Source organism: Neovison vison, chromosome 11, assembly GCF_020171115.1.
Source record: "Neovison vison isolate M4711 chromosome 11, ASM_NN_V1, whole genome shotgun sequence".
In the NCBI taxonomy this organism is placed as follows: domain Eukaryota; kingdom Metazoa; phylum Chordata; class Mammalia; order Carnivora; family Mustelidae; genus Neogale; species Neogale vison.
This window is the reverse complement of record NC_058101.1, coordinates 146,355,484-146,382,056: the sequence shown is the minus strand read 5'-3', so window position 1 is coordinate 146,382,056 and position 26,573 is coordinate 146,355,484. Positions and strand designations below refer to the sequence as shown.

Genomic DNA, 26,573 nt, shown 5'->3' with positions numbered 1-26,573 from the left:
TTTCTATAAGGATGAAAAGTGATTGTGACAAATGATTCCATTATACCTATGATAACATTACCAGTAATTTCAGTTGTCTGTTATTTATGGAGACTAAAGATGGTGGTGGCAAACCGAATCAAATGAAGTGCCAGTCAAATTTAATTTGACCAAAGATATATTGTCACTCACTTTCCCAGTGCAGAGACATCAACATGTATGTCTTGCTGGAATGTAGGGGACCCTGGGAACCTCTCTCCAGCCATAGAGACCTTTTATTCTCAGGAATGAGCCCCGTGCTGTCCACCCTCACAAACTTCTGCCTGCATTGCTATTTCTTTTTTCACGCCTGAGTCCCTGTACACGCACACACCACTTCCTGGTGGTATTCCAGCCATCACCACAGCATCGTATTTATCTACAGTATTTATCAGTATTGGTCCCTCTCCAATTAGATTGCAAGTGCCATGAGGACAGGCGATGTATCTGTTTTTGCTCTCCCTTATACCATAGCTCCTGGTTTTCTGTGAATGCTGAATATTGTTGAATGAATACGGTAGCACCCCTGGAAGATACTGGTAGTGAAGTACCTGCAGAAATATGAGGGGGGATATACCAAGCTGTTGTATTATAGAATACCGTTATAATAAGAATTATTATTATTATACTGATAATACAAGATATATGATTGGCCTAAAGAAAAATAAGCTTTTACATAAGTAAATATTGAATTGAATGTAACATAAATCATAGTTTATTGTCAAATATATTCTATTACATTATATATGTTTTGCATTGTATCTCATTCAATAAAGGAAAAAAATATGGTAAATGGAAAGTATGGGAAATTTTTCAGTTAACAGCCAGTCCAAGAATTCAAGTATCAGCAAACAGGCCAGATTCCTAAAGGAGAACTTAAATGACTTTTCCAAGTGACATAAGAAGCCCCTCCTGAACGTGTGCTTGTTTTGTGCCATCATATTCCCAGATGACTAAGATTCCCCTTTACAAGCCCATTGCATTCTGTGAGGACAAGCAGATCCAAGGCTGAAATTGTTAGGTCAGTCATGGTATCTTGAGGAAATAATTCTTCCTATCTGTGGAGGGAGGATAAAACATTTCTTTCTCTTTCTTTTAAACTAGACTGACAACAGACAAATACGGTCTCTATCTTCACAGGTAACAGGCTAAGACATCTAGGTAAGCAGGGAAAAGTCATAGCTCACTGACAAACCAAGTTCTCCAGCTTCCCCCGAACCTTCTTCCATCTGACCATTTTGAGCATGACGGTTTCTGGCTCCACAGGAAAGAGTGTGCTCTCTATTAGTGTTCTATATTACCTAGTAGGTTTTAATAAACACTAATACTGTGAAAATTTCTGTAATTCTGCATGAACCAATTCCCACCAGGAGATTTGTTTTTCCCCCTGGAGGTACGGCCATCATCTATTCGTAATCCCTCTTACTAGATTTCTCCCTCATTGAAGGCAGGATTCAATAAAATTTCCTTCTGCTTCCCCCTTCTCAGAAATCCATGAAAGCCTTTAAAAACATTTTCAGCATATTCTCTCTGTACAATCTGATATCCTTTCCACCACAGGCCATTATTCTGGTAAACGCGGTAAACCCTAATTTAGATCCACGATGTAATACTTTCAGATCAAGCTGGGTGAACACGTTGCTTTGAAATAAAACATGGTAGGAAAGTCTTCCTCTGAATGCTCACATACAGAGGAAGCTTCATCTCTTACCCTTTCCCTGTGATGGAAGAGGCAAGAAAACAATTTATGAGTCATTTCCATTCTGACAGATGCGACCATGACTGGAAATGCGATGCCTGCCAAGAGCTTTTATCAAGTAGGTTATAACAACTAGTAATAAGTGTAAATAATAAATGGCTGGAATCTTAGGGGAAACAGTGGCAATACGAGATGATTTTTGGTACTTCTGATGGGGCTCTGCCACTCTTGGAATTCCCTGCCTTCCCAGTAGAGTTTTGGCCTGACAATAAACAACAGTTTAGTACTTTATCTAATCCCAGCCAGGAGGTGAGTTCAACAGCAAGCTTTTGCAGATGTTCACATCCAATAATCTATCCATAATTGATGAAACAGGGAGGTCAGATGTAATGGCTGCTACTATTCCAGCAACAAATAAATGGTTATTGACAAAACAAGCCAGTGTGGCACAGAGCGCTGAGCAGTGACAGGCACGCGGCAGTGCTGTGCAGAGGCGGGGAGGGCTCCCGGATTCCTCAGCCAGCCGTGTGGCAGGAGGGCCACGCTGACACATAAGCAGATGGAGGTGGCTTGGAAAGGAAAAGGGAGGTTGCTCAAGTACCAAAAAAAAAAAAAGATGAAGACAGGAAGAGTCAGAGAAGAAAATGATGAGCGAGCCCCTGGGCAAGGCTGGGGACCCGGGTGAGTACAAATGTGCGAACAGTTCAGAAATGCCTTTGAATGTGTGCACTGTGATCCAGATGTCTGGTTGCTTTTATCACCACTGTGTCTTCACTCACAGAGCTGGCTGTCAGCCGCACAGCCTAGGTGACTCTAACACCAAAGCACGTGCATGGGATGCTTTGGTGCCCGGACCCTCCCTCCTACGGCGGGACATTCACTGATATTCCATTTAACACTGCAGATACCTTCTTTCCCCTATGTATTAAAAAAATCTATGAAAATCATGTATGCAGTTTTAACAATATTTTTCGATAAGCTAGAGATGCAAAATTCCGAAGCTAGAAAATTTCTCAAACCTGGGACTAATTCTGAAATATGTGCTGCTTAAAATCAAATTTACTATAAAGGAACGGGAGTGGAAGGCAAAGTTTCTTTAATAATAAAAAACAAACACTGCACTCTATTCACCTCAACCTAGGCAAAGAGTATAGCAAATGCATTAATCGAGTATACTTTTATCGACTGAATAAAATTCAAGATATTTAAACATAAATAAATAGCCGAAATCCTACACTTCTATTCCAGTGCTAAAAAATAATGTTTTTTTTTTACACAGTTTACTGTGTAATATTGTAAGATGAAGAATGGTAGAATGAAATGGTAGTTATTATTGCTATAGGTAGTCATAAAGAGGCTTGGGACAGAGATGTTTTAAATATTAATATTCCTAAAATCACTTAAATCAATTTAACACTCTTTAGTGGTTTATTTAGAAGCATGATTTATTTTACACTTTGCAACCAATGCCTTTGATCAGCTCTGAGAGAACATAGGAGCTGAAAATAAAATAGCAAAACAAATTGCTGCTAGCATTCTTAGAATAAGCTTTAGGTTTTATATGATAAACTAGAAAATTACCATTATATTTGGCATTTTCAAATTATTTATCAATACTTAGATATGGAGAATTATAGAGTCCAGAAGCAACTGTAGAGATCATTTCTGTAATGACTTGCCGGTCGCTCTGCTTCCTGAGCCCTGCCATCCTCAACACTGGGGTCCTCCCATTAGCAACTCTGACCTGCCACAGTCCCTGGGGCCATCCCTGTCCCTAACCTGCCAGGGCAGAAACCTGGCATCACATCAGTCTGCCGCAGATCATATTCTGTTTTAAACTCTATTAAGGGGACTGGGCTCTTTCCATATGCCTTGACACCAAACTCCCAGCATGTGCCCCAGCCCCTGGAGCTGCATGCCCATCTTGTTCTTCCTGCCTAAATCTGTCTTGGGAGCTGGTTGGGTCCCTACTTACTGCGAGCTTGGAGACCTACCTTGTTGCCTCAGTCTGCTCTCATCAGGAGTGCCAGTCCTCTCAGTTTTGTCTTGGTTTGGTGCTTGTCACTTGCCAACACAGTCACTACCATTTATGGAGCAAAAGCTACATGTGTGAAGTAGTTTATATTCATGGTATATTTAATGCACACAGAGCCCTTTGAGGTAAACATTAATATTCCCATCATACAAATGAGATAAACTTAAGTGCAGAGAGGTTGGGTAACTTGCTCTAGTACACACAGTCTTAGGGTTGGGGAAGAAGAAAAGATCTGAACTGGGTTTATTGGACTTTAGATCCTTCTTATTTTGTTTTTAAGCACTGTGATCTACCTGCTGCTGGATAACCCTGAGCATGACTGTGGCTGACCTAGACCTTCACTTGCAGCTTACAACCATCTGGCACCATTCCCAGAAGCTGTTCTCTACTGACCTACGGGGGTATCCACTGCAGCCCAATGTCTGACATTCTAGATGTTAACGTCATGCTTGCCTGGTTACACCTTTTATCTATTACCAGCTGCTATTTTTTTCATCACATGGACTAATTATCATAGCTAATAATCATTAATACTGAGTATTCATTATGTCATTCCTCTGCCTTCAATTGACCCCTTTTTGACACAGAAAAAACCCACCTTGTTTTGTAAGTCCTTTCACAACCCCACCCCTAATCTCTCTGAATTTGGTTCCTATTCCTTTGCTCCCCTTTTGCTTCTCCTCAGCCTCACTGGCCCCAAGCTTCCAGATTTAGGGTTGGTGCCTTAGAGCTTTGGCCTTGACCTCTTACCTCTACCTGGAATGTACTTCCATCATCTCTCTCATCTGCCTGCAGTCTTTCCTCAAATGTCAACTTCTCACGGAGGCCTTCTCTGATCACCTCTTGAAAATGTCTTCTACCCACCACTTGTGGCACTTCCAAATTATTCCCTTCTACATTTTCTTTTCTCTGTAGTACTTATTAGTGTCTGACACATTATCTAACTCACTTGTTTATTACATTTCATCTTCATTGTCTTTCTCCAATGGAAGGGACATTCCATGAGGACAAAGATCTTTGTTCTGCTTTTGGTATATTCCAAGCATCTAAAACAGGGCCTGGCAATGGCGCTCCAAAACTTTTGGTGGATGAATGTATCACAGATTGTTCTACACATTAACTAACTTAATTTTTCCAACACTCAGGCATTATTATTATTCTTATCTCTCTTTAAAGGTGAGAAACCTGAGGCACATAGAAATAAAGCCAAGATGCCAAGGTTATCAAGTGGTAAGTGATCAAGAAAGGACTTGAACCCAAGCCAACTGATTTCAAAGACAGCACTCTTATCTGGCCCTTTCTCCTACCTCAGTGCCAAGATGCTGCCTGACAATGTCACTATGTAGGCTGGGCCCCACACTCTGGCTCCTTTCAGGATCACCTGTCTTATTGTCAGTCAGGATTATAACAGTGGCATCTTGTAGCAATGTTGTCAAGTAAAATGAACGAGATTTAACAACTTGTCTAAGACCAAAAGAGCTTCTGACAAAACCGCAGCCAGAACCCAGGATGTCTGACTCAATTTGGTGGTCTTTCTTGCACTTTCAAAACCTAGTCTGAAGATTCTAATGATCGCCTGGATAGCACTTCTCTATTTCCATGTAATCTATTAAAATAAACAATTAAAAAGTAATTTTGGTTTTGTAACTTGTAACAAATATTAATGATTTACATAATATTTTAAGAGGAAAATGTTTATTTTGGTAATATCTGTGATATTATAAACATATAAAATGAACATAATAAACAGTCACTGTGCTGTAAGCTAATATAAGCTCATAGGGAAAATGAATATGTTTAATTAAATTTAGGAAAAATGTATAGTTAAATCATTTGCAGTATAATAATAAGGGCCAATAAACCATTATCTCTTTACTATTCCATTGGAATTTTCATCAGCAAGCTAGATTAATAAATACCATCTACAGTTTACAAGGCAGGATGCTAAGAGATTTGTCTCTGATCTGGTAAGTCAGCGAGGGCAGCAGGAGATAGCATAATCCTTGTGCGGACACAGCAAATCATACTTCTACTATTCTATAATATTCACCAGCATTTATTGAGGGAGCACAGGAAGGCAGACATAGTTCTAAACGATTTTTGAATGTTAACCCATTTAACCCTTCTAAGCACTCTATGAGTTAGCTACTAGTGTAATCCTCATGTTGCAGGTGAGGAAACTGAGGCACAAGAGGGGTTAAGTAACTCACCAATGTCACATGATTAGTAGTGGCAGGACCAGGCTTTGGAGTTAGGTCCAGGGGCCATGCTCTTAATCACTACATCATATTGTGATCATGGTTAAGGTGGTAACAGAGAGCATGGAAATCTACCAGAAGGACCCCATGTCTCTCCCCCTATTTCATTTTATCCAAGATTTACAACATTCTGCCCTACAGATGATTCAGCTGGAAACCTAACAAACAAGTTTGTTTATGCTCTTTCCCTTGCATTTACTGAGTTGCTAGTAGATAGCAAATTTGCATCAGTAGCAAAAAGAGATACAGCGTTATAGGAAAAATATGTTGAACACACTGCTTTTGAAAAATAATTGCATTGCTTTTTCTTCTTACAGATATATTAACTCTAGTCCTGCTAGGTATTCCATTGTCAGCAAAACATCTACAGGAAACAGGCAAATTCAACTATGTGGTTAAGTCATGACCAGTGAAGAATCCATGGTACTCCATTATCTATGCCAATGGAGGGTCAGAGAGAGATGGAAGATGGAAATTCTAGGTGAGGATTCCTGATGTCTCTTTCTCTGGAGAAGCTACAAAGCAATGGGTCATTCCTAGCCTGATGCCACTTGCTGCTTCTACTTTCTGTGTCCCTAAACTCTGTGCCTATTCTGACCTAGCTTGACAGCAGACAGTGAGTGATTCTCTTTTTCAGCTTCAAGTGTTATTTGATAATAATTTCTGTTGGGCAAGAATAACAAAATGTTATTTATGCCAACCAGTAATTCATGAGGTGGAACAGATGAGAATATTATTAAGAATGTATATATGTGATCTGTGATGAGACTTAACAAATGAGTTTAAAAACATCTTACTGGGGCACCTGTGTGGCTCAGTTGGTTCATCATTCCAACTATTGATTTCAGCTCAGGTCATGATCTCAGGATGGTGAGATGGAGCCTGTGTCGGGCTCTATGCTGAACATGGAGGCTGCTTGAGATTCTCTCTGTCTCCCTCTGCTCATTCCCCAGCTCATGCTCTCTCTCTCTCTCTCTCTCAAATAAATAAATAAGTAAATAAAATCTTTATAAAACTAAATAAAAATATCTTACTGACAACTGCACCGATCGCGACAACATTAGTACTTAGGAGTGTGGTTTCAGTTTTGGCCCTGCATTTCTTAGTTTTGTGACCCTGAACAAGTCATTCAATCTGTCTCAGCCTTCTTTGTGAAATGGGAGTAAAGGTAAATAGAAAATATAATAATATAATAATATCTGCCTCTTAGGATTTGTGTGAGCATCAAATGAGGTAAAATATGTAAATAAGGGTGGGTAGAGTTGTAGACCTATATATAGCACACAAAGGCCCACTGGGTGTTACTGGTATTCATGATGATGCTATTCCGTCAATTAAGGCTCATTTTATTTCATGGGACAGAAACCACCCCATCTAATTTAGGCAAAATGGGAAACTAAGGACTCGAATGCCACCAGGAATTGCACTCTCCATTTCTCATCTTGTTTTCTCCCTGTGTGTGAGCTTTATACTCTCAGCCACCCTCACCACATAGTTCTGGAAGCATTCAGGCTAACTCCTCACCAAAGAATACTGGCTCACATTAAAAGAAAATTATTAGTAAGCAATCAGATTGGCTGAGCTTGTTTAGAGTCCTTCTCCTAGAGATTTGCTTCATAGGGGCAAGAAGTAGTAGTGGTGGTGAGATCTGTAACCCCAACATTAGAGACAAGACCAGAGCTAGCAGGAAGTTGAAAGTGGGAATGGTCTGGTGTTCTGGGAAGATGAACACAATAGATGCCCTCCAAATTGCGATTAAAAATTCTTCAGTTTAGCTGGTTCTCTCTCTGGGATTTTATCTCATTTAACACTACCATCCTACTTTGGATTACTCAAACGAAAATTTCAAATTCATCTTTGTCTCTATCCCTCTCTCTGTACTTTCTGCTCCCCGGCCAGAAAACGTTGTAAAATTATAAAATCTCTCAAATGTGTCCATTATGAGCTATGCCAGCACCACCTGAGTTCAGGGTTCAGTATTGCTTACCTGAAATATTTCAGGTAAGAAATTGGTCTTCTTTCCTCTACTTTCTCTTTTCAATTTGTCCTGTATATAATTGCCAGGCTGTCTTCTAAAACAAGTTCCTGCCCTACTTAGGCCTTCAAGGATTTCATCCCATCACCCTTTCCAAGCTCCCCCAACCAAGAGCTGCAGTCCCTCAACATCAATACCCTAACATGACCAGAATGCATTTTCTGCCCTCCCAGGCCTTTACTCATGCTGCTTTCTCTCCACTGAGAGGACAGCTACCATTTATCTCAAAAGGTTTAATTCAAATATCATCACCTCAACCTTCAAATGAGACGAAGCTTCCCTGTTTCTTCTCCAGCTCTTGGTTCCCATTGCAAGTATGGCACAAGTATGTGCTGGGTATCTAGTTCCCCTATGGATGATGCAGTCTTGCAGCATGGTAAGAATCTACTTGAGCATAAAAGATTGCCCAGACCTATTTTTCAACCATATGCACCAAACTGAAGTTTAAAAACTTCATAGACAGGGTTCCTGGGTGACTCAGTTGGTTGGGTGACTGCCTTCAGCTCAGGTCAAGATCCTGGAGTTCCGGGATCGAGTCCTGGCTTTAGGCTCCCAACTCCACAGAGAATCTGCTTCTCCCTCTGACCTTCTCCCTTAACATGCTCTCTCTCAAATAAAAATAAAATAAAATCTTAAAAAAAAAAAACCTTCATAGACATAGTTATTACCATTTCTTTCTCATGTGGACTTTGGCCAGATTTACTGAGGATACCAAACACTCTAGGACAGTACTTTTCTCCCTATTTTATTATTTTTGCTTTATAATTCATATGACTATTTTTTCGCCTTATCAGGTCATCTTTAAATGCCCTTTACTACTTACTAAGCTTTTTTTTTTTAAAGAAGATTTTATTTATTTATTTGACAGACAGAGATCACAAGTAGGCAGAGAGGCAGGCAGAGAGAGAGGAGAGGGGAAGTAGGCTCCCTGCTGAGCAGAGAGCCCGATGCGGGGCTCGATCCCAGGACCCTGAGATCATGACCTGAGCCGAAGGCAGAGGCTTTAATGCACTGAGCCACCCAAGCACCCCACTTATTAAGCTTTTAATAACCTTCTTCAGTGTTTTAGGTTGAGATGAGCTGCTGAAATGACTAACTGCTATGATCAACCCTATGCTGAAGGTTTTTCCTATGAACAGTCTATATACAACCTACTGAAAACATTAATTAAAGCCTTTAAATTTTTAAAGGAATGGAAAGAAATAGTAATCATTTTTTTCTTATTACAAAGTCAGTATATGTTAATTGTAGAAAATTTGGGGAATACAGATGCTTCATTCTCCCAAAAATAAAAAATTAAAGTCATCCATTATTTGAGCTCCCACAGATAACCACTGAAAACAATCTGGTGTTTCTAGTATCTTCATATATACATTTGTCTCATATGTATATATGTATGTAAACATAGGTATGTATGTACGATCGTAATTGTTTTGTACCTTGATTTTCTGCTTAATATATTGATAATAATTTTGTTATTATAAAAATACTTCTTGTGTCATTTTTGTAGGCTGCCTTATTTTGCATCACAGGATACTCAATAATGTTTAGTCAATTTGCTATTGTACATTTACCTCGTTTCTAGATTGTTCACTATTACAAACAGTGCTTATAACATTGTATATACAGGTTGAAGCCAAATCTTTGTATCTATTAATAACTATATAAACAATCTTATAGCTAAATATTTGTATATATTAATAGTAATTTCCTGCAGATAAATTCTGAAAAGAGTAATCCCTGAGTCATGCAAAAAGTGTGAGCCTTGTTCAAAGCTACCATTTTATTGAATATTTACTAAATGCCAAGCACATTACACCTTTCACAGCAAGACATACTTTTATTCATCAGTGCATGGCCCCTCAATTTTTTTAAATTATTATTTTATTTTTTTACTCTCACTTGTTTTTAACAAAGTCTTCTCATTCATCCTCCCTCCCCAATCTTATTCCCTTTCCTCTCATCGGCCCTCCATGTGTTGCTGGAGATTCTCTGAGGAGTGGGGCTGGCCTGAATTCAGCTCTTGAATCCTCACCCACCCTGGCATTCTCCGGACCAGCTTCTACTTCTAATCATAGTTCTCGGTGCTCACATCCTTGCCAACCTTCAGTATTATTTGACTTTTTAACTTTTTGCCTCTAAGTCATGATGTTATGTAAGAGAGTATTAAACCTCTCCCTTGAAATGCTCATAAACAAAAGCTGTTGTTTACATCTAAAATATCAACTCTTGATTATTCATGAATTAAATGTCATTTTGTGGATTGGCTAGTTTCTCTGTTATCTTCCTTCTCTTTCTCTATCCCTGGCCATCATCATTATCATTTAAGAAAAAACAGGGGGTTAATAGAAGACATTCACCAGAAAAGTGAGACTTAATCTTAAACAAGATTATTTTACTAGTTAACTAAGATTTTAAATGTTTTATTGAGGAGAAATTTGAAATTGCTAGGTAAAATCTTTCCTTAAGTGTATGGACTGAATATTAGGAGTATAGAGTTAATGCTATTTCTAAAGTCTAGTATATGTTATTTTTAGTTGAGCACTATTTATACTGAAGGATTTTTAACATCAAGGTAGGTGTTAACTGAAGATCAAGTAATCGTCTATCCTACAGATATGTTTGACACTGTTATGGGTAAATTTTAAGATGCTGAATTACATTTTTCCTTCTGAAGTTACCCCTTCCCATGTTGCAGAGGGAGAGAGAGAATTCGGCTCTCTGTATAATGACTTCGTATGGTCCCCACACTATTGTTTAACACATCTAATCCTGTAATCATCTCTGGGTTCTTGCAGGTGTGATGCCTCTTCCTTTGCAGTCTCTAGATCAACGTGCGCTAACAGCTGTGCCGTTGCCTCTAGGTCTGTCACACAATTAGTCTTGTGATGAACTATGCAGGTTGCTTTATTGCTCCAGAGAACATTTTCAGATGCTAGGCCTTGAACTTTAAGGAGATACATACATTATGTTCCATATGTCACACTATTCAGGATAGTTGTGAGGGTACTCAATTTCTGGAGTCTGGAAGTTCATCCCAGAGTGAACCAAATCAAGATAATTATGCTTCTGTTCATTTTCTCATAAAATGAGTATCAGAAACTTTTGAGCTATTTCTTAAGATGTGAACGATTGGAAACAAAAATGCCAGTAGTTTTGTAAAGAGGTACACTTTCTTTTTAGAATGAATAATCAACATCATCATGAAGTTTTGGTCAAAGTGGCATTCTACATCTCAAGGGGATCCAAAACCAGTTTTCACATTTCAAAAACAAACAAACAAACAAACAATAAATTCTATGGCTAAAAAATCAGTTTTTATACTAATTTAAGTCATGAACTTTCTTTCTTGACATAAAACATCTCTTCCTCTCCATGACAGTCTATGACTTTAAATTTTTGCCTACAGAATGCTGTTTAAAAAAAAAAAATCAGAGATTCATTTTTTTTCTTGAGTATTCTGATTTTCCTATAATGCATTTGTCATTTAAATGACAAATACTTTAATCTATATGACAAACACCATAATGTCTTCATCAGTTAAAAAGAAGAAAACACACACGCTATTTTCCTAAGCTGTAACATTGTAAAGGAAAAGAACCATTAGGAGAATTAAATAGGAAAAATGCTTCAAGAGAGTCCAACTCCCCATTAATGAGAAAATTAAAAAAAAAAAACATTCAATTTACTAAGATTCTAGTCTGCACACAATCTTTCCTACAAAAATTTATATTAAACTATTACTGTAAGGTTATCTGCTTTACTGTTTTAGAAAGGTCATGACTTTAAATACAAAGATAACAGTAGCAAAATTATTAGGAAAACATTTTATATTAGCATAATCTCCAAATTATTAAAACATATTTTTCATGAACTACTTAACATGCTATTTTCCAAGTAAGGCTAACTGTTCAAAAGGTATAAAATAAATTCAGATACGGAATACATATTAACACCATGCTTGAAATTATTGCTTAAATAATTTTGGTAATATAATACAGTGTGTTTAGAAATACATATTTTTTAAAATTAGGAAATATGACTATTTTCTTCTATCAGTGTTTCTAATCCTACCACTTTTTTTGGTCAGATAATGGATATTTTGAGCCTTTCTCTATGAGCAGAACCTCTGGGATGAAAAGAAAGTGCTATTTGTGTGCTGGTAGGGGCATGTGTGGAGGGAGGGATGATGCTAAACAGGAGATCTGTGTGGCAACAATTGGGGGAAATGGGATCTGTAACAGCTGCTCCTTTTAGATTCCCAAGAAGGAGACTGCCTGAGGTGGGTCATGGGACAAAAGGATAAAGCGGATGAGAACTCTGATGTAAAGCAGGAAAATGACTGCTGAGACCCCTGAGCTTACACCTGAATTGTCTCAAGCTGAGTGGCGAGCCCTCTTTAGCATGCTTCAGAAGCTGGTGATGAACTACACAGTACCAGGAGGCAAACTGGCTGCAAGCAGAATTGTCTGCATGTTTTGTATAATAACCCGTGGTCCTCTGGGGAAAGGAGGCCATGATTTCCTCTGTGCCAGCATCTGAGCTCTCCTCAGATACTGAGGCTATTAAGCAAGAACAGAAGGGTCAATTTTAGGTAATGATTTCTAACTGGCAAGTGAAGCAACTTCTATTTAATGGGTAGTGAATAGCTCTGATCTTTAAATAAAGAAAGTACTAAAATTCCTTTTTTGGGGGATAAATCCCATTTTTTTTTCCACTCAAGAGAAAGTTATTAATAAATTAGTAGGAAAAAGTTTTCTATCCGATGTTGGTTTATTACATTTCCCTCACAAATATGTGTTGATACAAAGATAAATTTAAGCACTTTGTAATTTACATATGACAAATTACAATTGAAAACTAGGTATAAAGCAGCACTTGGGATAGATACTCAATAAATGCTACCTGCCAGAGAATCATTGCTATCATTACTCAGTGCTAATTATATCACAGCCTGTGGTAATAATAGTATCTTACATTTGAAGACTGTTTCTAGTCTAAAGTGTAAACATACATTTTTTTCCATTTGATCTTCACAAAGAAAAAGTGAAGCTGGTGTTGCCATCCCTGTTTGACACATGAAACTGAGCCTCCAGGAAGTTCTGTGACTAAACTAAGGTAAATAGCTAGCAGGCAGCACTCAGGACTAGGATCCATGCCTTCTAGCGCACATGCTAGAGCACCATAGGCTCTTTCTTTTCTTTTTTTCTTTTCAAAGTTTTTATTTATTTATCAGAGACAAAGAGACAGAGAGTACCTGTGAGCGCAAAAGCAAGGGGGAGAGGCAGAGGGAGAAGCACAAGAGACTGATGCGGGGCTCGATTCCAGGACCCTGGGATCATGACCTGAGCCCAAGGCAGATGTTTAACCAACTGAGCCACCCAGGCATCTCCCATAGGCTCTTTCTATATGATAGTTACCTCCCGTATAAAGATTGTGCGTCAAAACCTACTGTCAGCTCAAATATTGGACCACTTAACGCTTAGAGAGCTATTGCTATATACACTTAAACTGTATTACAAAAAGGTTTTTTTTTTTTTATCATGTAATAGAACTCCCAAATAAACTCCTACATCCACATCTCTGATATAGACTTTCGCCTATACATTTAACATTTTGGTCTATGTTAACTACTGGTTTGGGAATACTGAGGCCTAGAGTAAAACCCAGAAATTGTGATTTTATAGATGTTTGACCATCTCTGCCCTTTGGAAAACAAGTCTGTTAATGCATATTAATGGTGATACAATAGTTGTGGTTCTCTATATGTTAGCGCCTACACCACAAACCCTACACACATTTTCTTACTTAATTCTCACAAAGCTGTTTTGAGGCCGTGGATCACTGTGTCCCTATTTTATAGATGAAGAAACTAATGCTTCGAAAGCGGAAGTCACTTGTGCAATGTCTGATGACGAGGCAGGAGCAAAGCTGGGATTCAGTCCTCCATCAGTTTGATGTTATAGCCCACCATCTCAGCCATTTTGTTGCCCTCACACTCCAAAGAGTTATTACATACACTTTTAAAAGCCTGTGGAGAGCTCCTTATTCAAGAAATGCTACAATTTACTGCCTTTACTTCATGCAAACCTATATTAGTCAAAGATTCGGCAGCAGATGTGAGCATCTGTAGACTCTAACCAGGTGTCATGGTTCCGTATTAAACTGGCTTTGAAGAGTCCTTTACAAGGAGCCAGAAGCAGCTAGGAAGAGGGCACACATGCAGATGCACAGAAGCAAATGCTCCTACAGACAAACCTATTCAGCCCACATACATTAGCAGGTATGGTCCATCAGAAAAATGTACCATATTGGGACGCCTGGGTGGCTCAGTTGGTTAAGCAGCGGCCTTCGGCTCAGGTCATGATCCCAGCATCCTGGGATTGAGTCCCACATCAGGCTCCTTGCTCAGCGGGGAGACTGCTTCTCCCTCTGCCTCTGCCTGCCCTGCCATTCTGTCTGCCTGTGCTCGCTCTCTCTCCCTCTCTCTCCCTCTCTCTCTCTGACAAATAAATAAAATCTTTTTTTTTTTAAAAAAGAAAAATGTACCATATCATCATATTCTGCACATGTACAGAACTTGGCAGAGCTGAAGTGTTTGAAATAATGCACAAAGGACCTGACTGCAGACAGAGCCTTAGATAGCCTCTTTCTTGACCTCTCCTTTGCCTTGGCTCCTTTACTTCCTTTCCCTCTCTCTCCTTTTACTATTTTTTCTTTACATTTTTTTTTCTTATGACATGTTGTGTTCAAGCATCTGTCGCATGTAGTGCAAGAGAATAAAAAATAATTAAGGCAAGAGCATTTGTTTTCTCCTCTTTCCCAGTCTACTCATTCTGGCACAGCCTGCTTGGTATGTCTTCCTTTCTCCCCCAAACCAGCCCCACTACTCCTGGGTTTTATCATGCAGATCAGAGTTATCATTGGGGTGGGAGGGGAGTAGGGATGTAAGAAGTAGAAAGGAGCTTGCTGAAAAGAACCCCCCATTCCTTGATCAGGGAGAGAAGAGAGGCAGAAGGACAGAAGAAATGAGAGCGGTAAACCATGAGTGAGTGGAATACTGGAGGAAACTTTGGGTTTAGAGAGTGACGTGAGGATACAGACTTCAGAATATCTACAGACAGACAAATTAAAGATCTTTTTAAAATGGAACGAGAGAGGATTTTAGAAAACTGTTACTGGGAGTTAAGAATTTTATCTCTTTTACTGTTCTTTGAGGACAAGTAAGTAGAAACTGAAATTACTTTTCTTTTAGCTTGCTGGATTTTTTTTTCTTTTAATACGATATTATACTGAAAGTGAGCTGTGAGGAATGTGGATTTATTTGGGTCATGTAATGGTTTCAGGAGTAGATAACAGTCTTCACTTATAAAAGTGTCCAAAAAGAAAACCTGCTTGATGTACATTACTGTGGAATCTGCCAAGGTATCTGTATGTCAGGTAGACTGTAATTTGGATGAAGAGCCCACTGCTATCAAGGATGGGGTGACTTTTAAGGCAGAAGGTTATAAACTAAATAGAAAAAGGAACAGCTGCAAGAATTACCTCCCCCCAAACTTCGGTTAGCTAAACATTGTAAGTCTAAAAGTCATTCTTTGTTAGAAACGCCTTCTAATATATAATGACTTTCCCTTTGTTTGTGTATACTGAGTTGACAGAATAAATACAATTTAATTTCAATTACCTAGCAAAGCCTTAAGAATGTATCATTTCACAACTATAATCTATATCCTTTATTGTTAATATTTATCAACAATCTGTGAGTTGCTAGAATATTAGTGTAACTATCTTTTCTGATACATTATTTATTTGCATTTTTCTATGGGATGCTGCTGATAAGGCTAGAGATTTAGGTTAACCATGTATATAAGCTAACACCAATGTTAGAAGCATTCTAAGCTATTATAAAGATGCTGACAAGTATGCAAATATAAAGATGGCTACTGTTTTATATATGGAATAATTAAATAATAGTACATGTGATGAATCTTATACCATAAAAGCAAACAAAGTATCAATGTGATGAATTTTGCTTTCATAGTATAATTTTTGATAGGCTACATTATTGCTAAATAATGAGAAGCAAATAATTCACTGAATGTACTGAGGATTGTTAAAGTTGGTGTTCCTGAAATTATTAAGTGGAATGGAATATTTAGAGAGAAAGAAAATCCATGCATAAAACAGTGCTAAGGGAGGCCCTTCTGTTTAACTTTATGTTTGCAATATTTGATTGTAGAAGTGGGTCCAACTTTGCAAAAGCCTTGAATGTGACTTTTAGTAAAATATTTTTCTCTTTGAAATTTTAAGACTTTATAAGATACATTGATCTTCTAAAATTCATAATTTACTCTACTTGTAACATGTGCGGTTCTAAATTGATGATGGCCAAAGGGAATTACTATTGCTTTTCTCAGCACCTGATAAATGCAGGTAGCATTTTCACCTTTAAATGTCAGGGTCTCGATGACCTCCTGCATAAGTTTATTAGAGTAACTATCACTTCTCTTCCCCAAATACCCTTTCTTCATTAGCAGGGATATCAACCCTAAATAAATCCATTATCTTGTCTTAGATTAACCCTATTCTCTCATCCAATAAATGATGCTTTATTGGCAAAGAATGGATAACCAAACTATTCATATGCTTGTCGGAATATTCTTCTATTAATGTAGTCATCATTTATTAATAAATTAAAGCCCTTAAGTTAAGATCCATCAGCAAAATTTCAAAATCCCTTCTGTTTCAGATCATCAAAACTATTAATCAGTAATATTCACTTGTGACAGGTTTCTCTAAGCCAAGTTTCTTTGAACAAATCACGTAAACGTCTTTAAACAGGTGAACATTATTGAAAGGGAGAAATTCATGAGGGAAAAAGGGTAAATGTAGGGTATGGTACTAAAAACTTGGAAATGTTCCAAATTATAAGCTTAAAATACAAATAAGGGAATAAAAAGAGCATGTGGACTTTAAGCCAAGAATGAAAGATGGACTATAAAAATGGGAAGGGGAATGCTGACTGTTAACTGTCTGCTGTATCAGGCCAGCTCCGACATGACCACACTAATTTCAGGGCATTCTTGCCCCCTCTCCACAGCCACACTGCGACAGCAACACCATCCATGCCTCAAACAGATGAAGATAGTGTTGGTCATGCTGCCCAGGGTGGGGAGGTAGGGTAAGGGAGAATTTCAAAAGAGAAGATTTTTTGTATGTTGAATGTTTACTTTGTGATTAGATAACTGGGCATATATCAATTGATCAAGGAGTCAATCCTATTTATTAATTGATCATGTATTTTTTTTTATAACCTATTCCCTAAACAAGGAGTGCTCTGTTCTGCTCTGGGGTTTTAGACCTTTTACCTTGGAAAAGAAGCAAGGAGAGTGGCTAAAGTTAGGTATTAAAGAGAAGGAAAAGACATGACCTTCCATTGGAAATCAAAGCAAGACGTCAGGTTTTGTGGAAGTGTTTAATTACAATAGCAAAAACAGGCTGCCCTCTAAAATCAACCTGAGCAAGAACCCCATGGCCTGAATCAGGGACAAACGCTCATGTCTGTTCTCCATCCCAAGCACACCCCAACTCCAGCTTCCTGTTCCTTGGTGATTTCTTGGTACCTGTTCTGTTTCCTGTTGTACAACTGTGAATCTGATGCCTTCTCTATTTTTCTCTTAGCATTTTGTATCCAGATCTGATAACAGATCTTTCTTTGGTCCTGCAGCTCTGCCCGTGGACTTGGTCCAAACTTTAAGCTTAGTTCCTGTAAGCCCTCAGTTCTGGGCAAGCTATGTTCCAAAAAGACAACAATAGTCTACCACAAGCAAGACCTGGGCTCTGACAACAGTCCCTCATTCTTCCTGAATGCAAAGGCTACTCTTTACTGTAGCAGTAAGCCTGGGGCCTTGAATATGGGCTGCAGTGTTTCCCAAAGCCTTCACCCCAGCTGCAGCAGTAAATGACAAGAATTAACTCATGCTGACTCTCACCAAGATACATGCCTGGGAGGAGGGGTTGAGTTCTCACAGGAAATATCTATAAGGAGCTCTTATTCCAGCCCAAAATCTGGAATAGGAGGCAGAAGGGGTTTGCATACTTCTGTCTTTTAGACACACCTGGGATTCCTTGGCTTGTATGTGATCTTCCATTCCTGACCTTCTTCCTATCTCCCCGGATACCCCTGCTTTGTACTTACCACCTTCAGCAAGTCTTGATCCCAGGCCTTTTTTATTCATCATTATCAACTCTCTAGGAAATCTCCACTCCAGTACTTCAATATGCTGAATACTTAAAGATTTATAAAGTATCGAATAGTATAGTAGCTCCAAACTCGACTTTCTCTTGAGCTATAGACCTACATATACCACTATCTGATCTCTTCCTTGGATAATTCCAAACTCCTCAAATTCAACATATTTGAAAGTGAACTCCCCATTTCTCTGCCAGCCTGGGTATCCAATAGCATTCCCCAGGTTAGTGAATGACAGCAGCATTCATCCAGTTTCATATCCAGGAACCTAGGGCCATCTGAGGAACGCTGTCTTCCCCACTTTCCGTACTTCATCTACTTCCAAGTCCTGCACAATTTCTGCAACTACTTCCTTCCACCTTCACTACTACTTTTGAAGTCAAGAGACTTAAGTTAGAGTAAAAATAGTAAAAGCTCACAATTACCAAATGTTTATTATATACAAGGCAGGCACTTTTTAAAAACTCTATATAAATGATCTCTCCTAATCACCATATGTATTAGTTTCCTAGGACTAATGCAACAAATTACCACAAACTAGGTAGCTTAAAAGAAATTGATTATTTCACAGTTTTGAAGGCTAGAAGTCTGAAATCAAGGTATCAGCAGAGCCATGTTCCCTCCAAAAGCTCTGGGGGAAGATCCTTCCTGACTCTTCCAGCTTCTGGTGGTTCCTGGCATTCCTTGACTTGTGGCAGCATGACTCCAATCTCTGAACCATCTTCATGTGGTTGTCTTCTCCCTGTATGTGTCTTCTTGTCCTTTGTTTCAAATCTTCTTCTGCCTTTTTCTTTTCTTTTTTTTTTCCCCAATTTATTTATTTTCAGAAAAACAGTATTCATTATTTTTTCACCACACCCAGTGCTCCATGCAAGCCGTGCCCTCTATAATACCCACCACCTGGTACCCCAACCTCCCACCCCCCCGCCACTTCAAACCCCTCAGACTGTTTTTCAGAGTCCATAGTCTCTCATGGTTCACCTCCCCTTCCAATTTACCCAAATTCCCTACTCCTCTCTAACGCCCCTTGTCCTCCATGCTATTGGTTATGCTCCACAAATAAGTGAAACCATATGATAATTGACTCTCTCTGCTTGACTTATTTCACTCAGCATAATCTCTTCGGATTTAAAGCCCACCCAGATAATCCAAGATGATCGCCTCATCTCAAGGCCCTTAGATACATCTGCGAAGACTCTCTTCCCAAATAAAGTAACAATCGCAGGCCCCAGGGATTAGGAAGTGGATATTTGGGACCACCATTCAATCCATTACACACTAAAAAAGTAAGTGTACTCATTAGTTCCCTTGAATAGATGAAGCAGTTGAGACTTAGAGAGTTTAAGGGACTTGTCCAAGTTCACACAGCTAATATGAACATTAGATTTATGTTTGAGTTATAGTTTCCATACTTTCAGGAAAACACTTTAAGTACTTTTCTGAAAGAAGTACCAGTTTCAAGAAATTTTCCCCTTAGATGCCAAATATTTCTCCTTCAATCCATTCATTACTAGACTATACCAGTAGTGTTATCTTCTGCACTTATAGACCAGATCTGTGCCTGGCATGATATCTGTCATACAGAGGGTGCTTAATAAACAGCTGGGAATAAATTAATGTGATCATATCACCAGCCTCATCAAAAATCATTAAAATTCCCACATTGCTTAAAATGAGTTTCACACTCTTCAGCAAAGCATTTAAAACCCTTCAACCCTCCATAAAATTAAAAAAAAATAATTTTGGAATGAGGACAGTCTTCCTAAGAATGTCCAGAAGTCATGGAAAAAGAGGTCGATAAATTTGGCCATGGAATTTTAGCATGGAAAAATTTCATAAGTAAAGTAAAAAAAACAGTGGTCTGGAAAAACATTCACGGCACATATTACACATATGTGCCTAATGTCCAAAGGAAGCAGGTACCTTTATTTATTTTTGTAGGAATGTAAACTGATGAAGCTTCTTTGAAGGGAAGTTTAGGAAAAAAAAAAAAAGTAATTTATCTCTTCCCTGACCCAGCATTTCCACCACTAGGAATTGATTCTGTAGACCATCTCTCACTTTGGCACAAAGCTGTTCACTGCTACACCCTTTGCAATACAATATGGTTGGAAATAACCTAAATGCCCACCAATAGGCACTGGTTAAATCCATTATGGTACAATGATAACATGGGACACCATGTGGCCCTTTAAAAACGAGGCACGTCTTTATGCATTAGTGAGGAAGAAGTTAACTCAAGATGCAGAACACAACATATAAAGTACTACAATTTTGTAAGCAACGAAATATATATATATGTTTATTCACTTATGTGGTATACATACATATGAATATTTTTTGAGAAATAAACCTGAAACTTGAAACCGTATTTGCCTTTGAGAAAAGAACAGTAAAACTGAATACCAGGAGGGAGAGAAGGTTTATTTTTCAGTGTAAACTCTATTGTATTGCCTGAATTTATTTTGCCATGTGTTTGCATTGCCCATGAGAGAGAGAGAGAGAGAGAGAAAGAGAGAGAATGGGAGAGAATTTATAAGCTAGTTTTCACCTAATTTTCCATCTTGATTTCATACCTGCACCTGACAATTCATTGCTTCCCAAACAAACTAAGTCTGTTCATGTTGAGTGTGTGTGTGTTTATCTAATATCCTATCATCTTTGACTCCCACACTTTGTCTATAGAAATCCTGCTCTTGAAAAGCTCTCTGTGCAACCTCCCTAATCTTCAGTGTTGGAATCAACCACTCTTATCTCCCAGCTCAGAAAACCCTATTCCTCCTGCCTGGAATTATAGTTAGATTCTCAAGTTGGCCATTCTCATTAAAGTAGCTGCTAAAAGGAAGTGCTGGCTTCTGAGTTCCCTGGAACACAGCATTGCTGAATGTATGTCATTAACCAAAAACTAGTAAGCAGATGAGTCATCTAGAACAATCTATTTCCCATGATGAATCCTCCTTGGCATGACTATCTAAAATAGCAGATGCAAAATCCTCGAAGCTGAAGATAAAGCCAATACTGTATATCAGATAAAATCATTATGAGAGATATACGTGAAATGGGAAACTACACTTGAACTATATTAGAGCTAAGAGAAAAATGAAAGAAAAAAATGATTTCTATTATAATACAGAAAAGATAGCCCAGACATTTTTTTGTTTGTTTTTAGCCAAACACCGGAACTTTGGTCATAAAATAGACACACACTGATTTTCATCATGGAGCAGGCTACTTCTCAGATCGGAATCAACAGTGCTCTCGATCTTTGCTGCCTCCCCCCATAAAGGTCCATAGCAATGCAATTCACTCAACTGCATAAACACAGTCTTTTCCAAGCAAAATTTCCCAAATCACAACCTTTTGATTTTTATTTATTTTTAATAATTTATTTATGATTATTTATTATGTTTATGATTTTTCATTTTTCTTTTCTTTTCTTTCTTTTTTTTTTTTTTTTTACTTTTTGCCATCATTTAACCCAAGTCTACCCTCAGTGATATGGGTGGGAATGAGTGTAGATGCTCACATTGCCCCACATTTTTAACTTTTATGTATCCTAAAGCACTTCTTGGTAATTGATTATATACTGCCTACCATAAGCAATAAAACCAATTTTTTTCTTCTTCTAGAACTGCTATTCTGCTTTGGTCTCTATAGAAAGGTAGAGGACTACCCATTTCTATTGGTTTTATAACAACATATGAAGTAAAATAAATACAATATAGTAAACATTAAAAATGGCAATGATTAAAAGTTTACTTCAACTTACTGTTAATGCTGTTTCATACTCTTCAGCAGCTAGGTATGCTAAGCCCAAGTAATAGGACGCTTCTCCTTCCATCCTTTTGTCACTTCCTAAAGTTGAAAATGTAGAAAAATTGTCATGGCATGAAAGAAACTGATTTACTACAAGGAACAGAATTTTTGCTTTTTAAGACAGCAGAAAGTTGTAACAAAGTGTACAGACTTAGACGAACAATCCCTGAAACTTCACTGTGTGTTGATCTTAAAAGGCTGATGTTAAAATAAATTACACGACTCATAAATGTTAGACTATAGTGCATTAGCAATGTAAGTAAGAGGAGTTTTCCTCTACATATTCAGCTTGATATCATCATTTTGAGATGCATATGTGATTTCTACACTAGTCCACTATGTAAAGACTCAGAGTCATGCAGCATAGCTGCCGCTACAGACATGGAATAACTGGTAAAGGGTACCAGCTTTACAGGGTGCACAAACACATATACATGGAGAAAGGGACATTTGGGCAAGTCTCTAACAGGGCAGATAATTAGCAAATTAAGGAATTATTGTTTTGATTAGGTTTAATTTAAAAGCTATCGGTTAAAACCTGGGGTGAAAATGACTGACACCTTGCCTTCTTGGTACAACATCCCATGTGTATTTTGAAACCCAAACACATTTTTTCTTTGCTAATGACTAGTAATGCTTTTCATCATCTTCTCAAAGGAACTGTGTAGACTTTCTAATTTCTTTGAATGTGTTTTGTTCCAGGAATTATCAAAATCTTCTTTCCAAAGCAATATGTGTAGATGTGTAAGGTGCTTCAATAAGACATATCTTATTCAATAAGACATATCTCATACCATCTATAAATACACACGTTTTCACATTTATATACTAAATATATGTCAACAGACTTACCAGACCATTGAAGGCTCTTAGTTTTGAAAAGAATACTATCCTCTTTCTACTTTTTGGCTTTCAGTGTTACCTAACTCCTAGGTAATACAAATGCCTGAGGATCTACACCTCCCCACCCCCCCCACTCCCGCCTCCTTTAGATGTCTGAACTCTGTGTTCCAGCCATGATGGATTTCTGAAGGAGCTAACAATTCTCCACACTGCGTTTCTCTCACGACTCACTGAATTACCACTTGTGAGGCAGTGGCTCAACTGAAACACTACAGGAAAACAGGATGGCAAATGCCAGTGACAGTATTGTTATTATTCTCAACCAATTTCATGATTGCGGAGAATTATACCCTGAAAATCTCACTTCAGCAGAGTTGATGGTGCCAATGATGCAGCCTGGGGATTTTTAACTCGTACAATTTATCTGGGCCTTAACTTCTTCTCTGCTATAGGTTTATAAGTGCTGAGGATAAGGATGGACCTAGGGAAGGGAAGGATGGGGTAGGAAGGAGAGGTTATGATGGGAAGTTGCCTCTTGCATATTTAAAAGTTGATTATTTATAAGTTGTAGTTGCTCTATTAAATGTTGTAACTGTGTAAAAGTACTAACAGTGGCATGTGCTGATTTAGTATCACCATTTGCATCCAATTTTATGTAAAGGGCAGCCTAGCAAAGAAAAGAAAAATCGACCCTTGTTGATAGATTTTGAGGCAGCTAATTGAAACAGTTGAGTCACACTAAATATTAGTTTTAAAATAGGATTTAAGCCCAAGAACTTCTCCTGCTTCCTAAATGAAACAAAATTAAGATAAAGTGAAAGCATAAAATAATGGAGGGAAATGTCAGCATTATTAAAGTTGAATGACACATACCTAGCCTCAGCAATCAGACAACAAAAGGAAATTAAAGGCATCCAAATCGGCAAAGAAGAAGTCAAATTATCACTCTTCGCAGATGATATGATACTCTATGTGGAAAACCCAAAAGACTCCACTCCAAAACTGCTAGAACTTATACAGGAATTCAGTAAAGTGTCAGGATATAAGATCAATGCACAGAAATCAGTTGCATTTCTCTACACCAACAACAAGACAGAAGAAAGAGAAATTAAGGAGTCAATCCCATTTACAATTGCACCCCAAACCATAAGATACCTAGGAATAAACCTAACCAAAGAGGCTAAGAATCTATACTCAGAAAACTATAAAGTACTCATGAAAGAAATTGAGGAAGACACAAAGAAATGGAAAAATGTTCCATGCTCCTGGATTGGAAGAATAAATATTGTGAAAATGTCTATGCTACCTAAAGCAATCTACACATTTAATGCAATTCCTATCAAAGTACCATCCATCTTTTTCAAAGAAATGGAACAAGTAATTTTAAAATTTATATGGAACCAGAAAAGACCTCGAATAGCCAAAGGGATATTGAAAAACAAAGCCAAAGTTGGTGGCATCACAATTCCGGACTTCAAGCTTTATTACAAAGCTGTCATCATCAAGACAGCATGGTACTGGCATAAAAACAGACACATAGACCAATGGAACAGAATAGAGAGCCCAGAAATAGACCCTCAACTCTATGGTCAACTAATCTTCGACAAAGCAGGAAAGAATGTCCAATGGAAAAAAGACAGCCTCTTCAATAAATGGTGTTGGGAAAATTGGACAGCCACGTGCAGAAAAATGAAATTGGACCATTTCTTTACACCACACACAAAAATAGATTCAAAATGGATTAAGGACCTCAATGTGAGAAAGGAATCCATCAAAATCCTTGAGGAGAATACAGGCAGCAACCTCTTCGACCTCAGCCGCAGCAACATCTTCCTAGGAACATCGCCAAAGGCAAGGGAAGCAAGGGCAAAAATGAACTTTTGGGATTTCATCAAAATCAAAAGCTTTTGCACAGCAAAGGAAACAGTTAACAAAACCAAAAGACAACTGACAGAATGGGAGAAGATATTTGCAAACGACATATCAGATAAAGGACTAGTGTCCAAAATCTATAAAGAACTTAACAAACTCAACACCCAAAGAACAAATAATCCAATCAAGAAATGGGCAGAGGACATGAACAGACGTTTCTGCAAAGAAGACATCCAGATGGCCAACAGACACATGAAAAAGTGCTCCATATCACTCGGCATCAGGGAAATACAAATCAAAACCACAATGAGATATCACCTCACACCAGTCAGAATGGCTAAAATCAACAAGTCAGGAAATGACAGATGCTGGCGAGGATGCAGAGAAAGGGGAACCCTCCTACACTGTTGGTGGGAATGCAAGCTGGTGCAACCACTCTGGAAAACAGTATGGAGGTTCCTCAAAATGTTGAAAATAGAACTGCCCTATGACCCAGCAATTGCACTACTGGGAATTTACCCTAAAGATACAAACGTAGTGATCCAAAGGGGCACGTGCACCCGAATGTTTATAGCAGCAATGTCCACAATAGCCAAACTATGGAAAGAGCCTAGATGTCCATCAACAGATGAATGGATCAAGAAGATGTGGTATATATACACAATGGAATACTATGCAGCCATCAAAAGAAACGAAATCTTGCCATTTGCGACAACATGGATGGAACTAGAGCGTATCATGCTTAGCGAAATAAGTCAAGCGGAGAAAGACAACTATCATATGATCTCCCTGATATGAGGGAGTGGTGATGCAACATGGGGGCTTAAGTGGGCAGGAGAAGAATCCATGAAACAAGATGGGATAGGGAGGGAGACAAACCATAAGTGACTCTTAATCTCACGAAACAAACTGTGGGTTGCTGGGGGGAGGGGGGTTGGGAGAAGGGGGGTAGGGTTATGGACATTGGGGAGGGTATGTGCTTTTGGGTAAATTGGAAGGGGAGATGAACCATGAGAGACTATGGACTCTGAAAAACAATCTGAGGGGTTTGAAGTGGCGGGGGGGTGGGACGTTGGGGTACCAGGTGGTGGGTATTATAGAGGGCACGGCTTGCATGGAGCACTGGGTGTGGTGAAAAAATAATGAATACTGTTTTTCTGAAAATAAATAAATTGGAAAAAAAAAAGTTGAATGACACATATACCAAAGGAAAAAAGGCAAAATACTATTTATATTATTGTGTAGTTTGTTTGGGTGGGTTAAATTAGTATTGGCTTTAATGATTTAATAATCATTCAGGTTAAAGGAAATATGGTGTTTCATTTTCAAGACCTAAATTGTCCATTCTTATACTGGTATGTCTGTAGAGAATATAAAGAGGGGGTCAGCATAGGGGTCTAATAGGTAGAGACAATGTGTTTGGGAATAACTCAAATGTTTCATTAAAATATATCTTAAAACTTTATTTATTATTTGGCTAACATATATTCACTAATTCATTAATTCACTGAATATTATTGAGGACCTATTCTGTTTCAGGCACAGCTCTAAGCACTTGGAATACACCACTAACCAGAAACATTTTCTGTCCTTGGAGAGCTTACATTTTAGAGGAAGGGACAGAAAGACATACAAAATAAATAATAAACATAATAAATTTTGTGGTAAATTGTATGGCGATAAGTACTCTGGTAGAAAAAAATATATACAGCAGGGCAAGGGGAATTGAGAGTGCTAAGTGGGGG

General features: G+C 38.2%; 1 protein-coding gene across 6 annotated transcripts in view; it reads right to left on the bottom strand.

Annotated features, from left to right (window-relative positions):
• The window catches only part of TTC29 (tetratricopeptide repeat domain 29), a 243,162-nt gene that overhangs the window by 132,741 nt on the left and 83,848 nt on the right, over positions 1–26,573 (bottom strand). For all 6 annotated transcript variants that reach the window (XM_044224911.1, XM_044224914.1, XM_044224910.1 and 3 more), the window contains one exon: positions 22,067–22,152. In XM_044224911.1, coding sequence (XP_044080846.1) covers positions 22,067–22,152 — 86 coding nt within the window. The remainder of the gene's footprint in view (positions 1–22,066; positions 22,153–26,573) is intronic.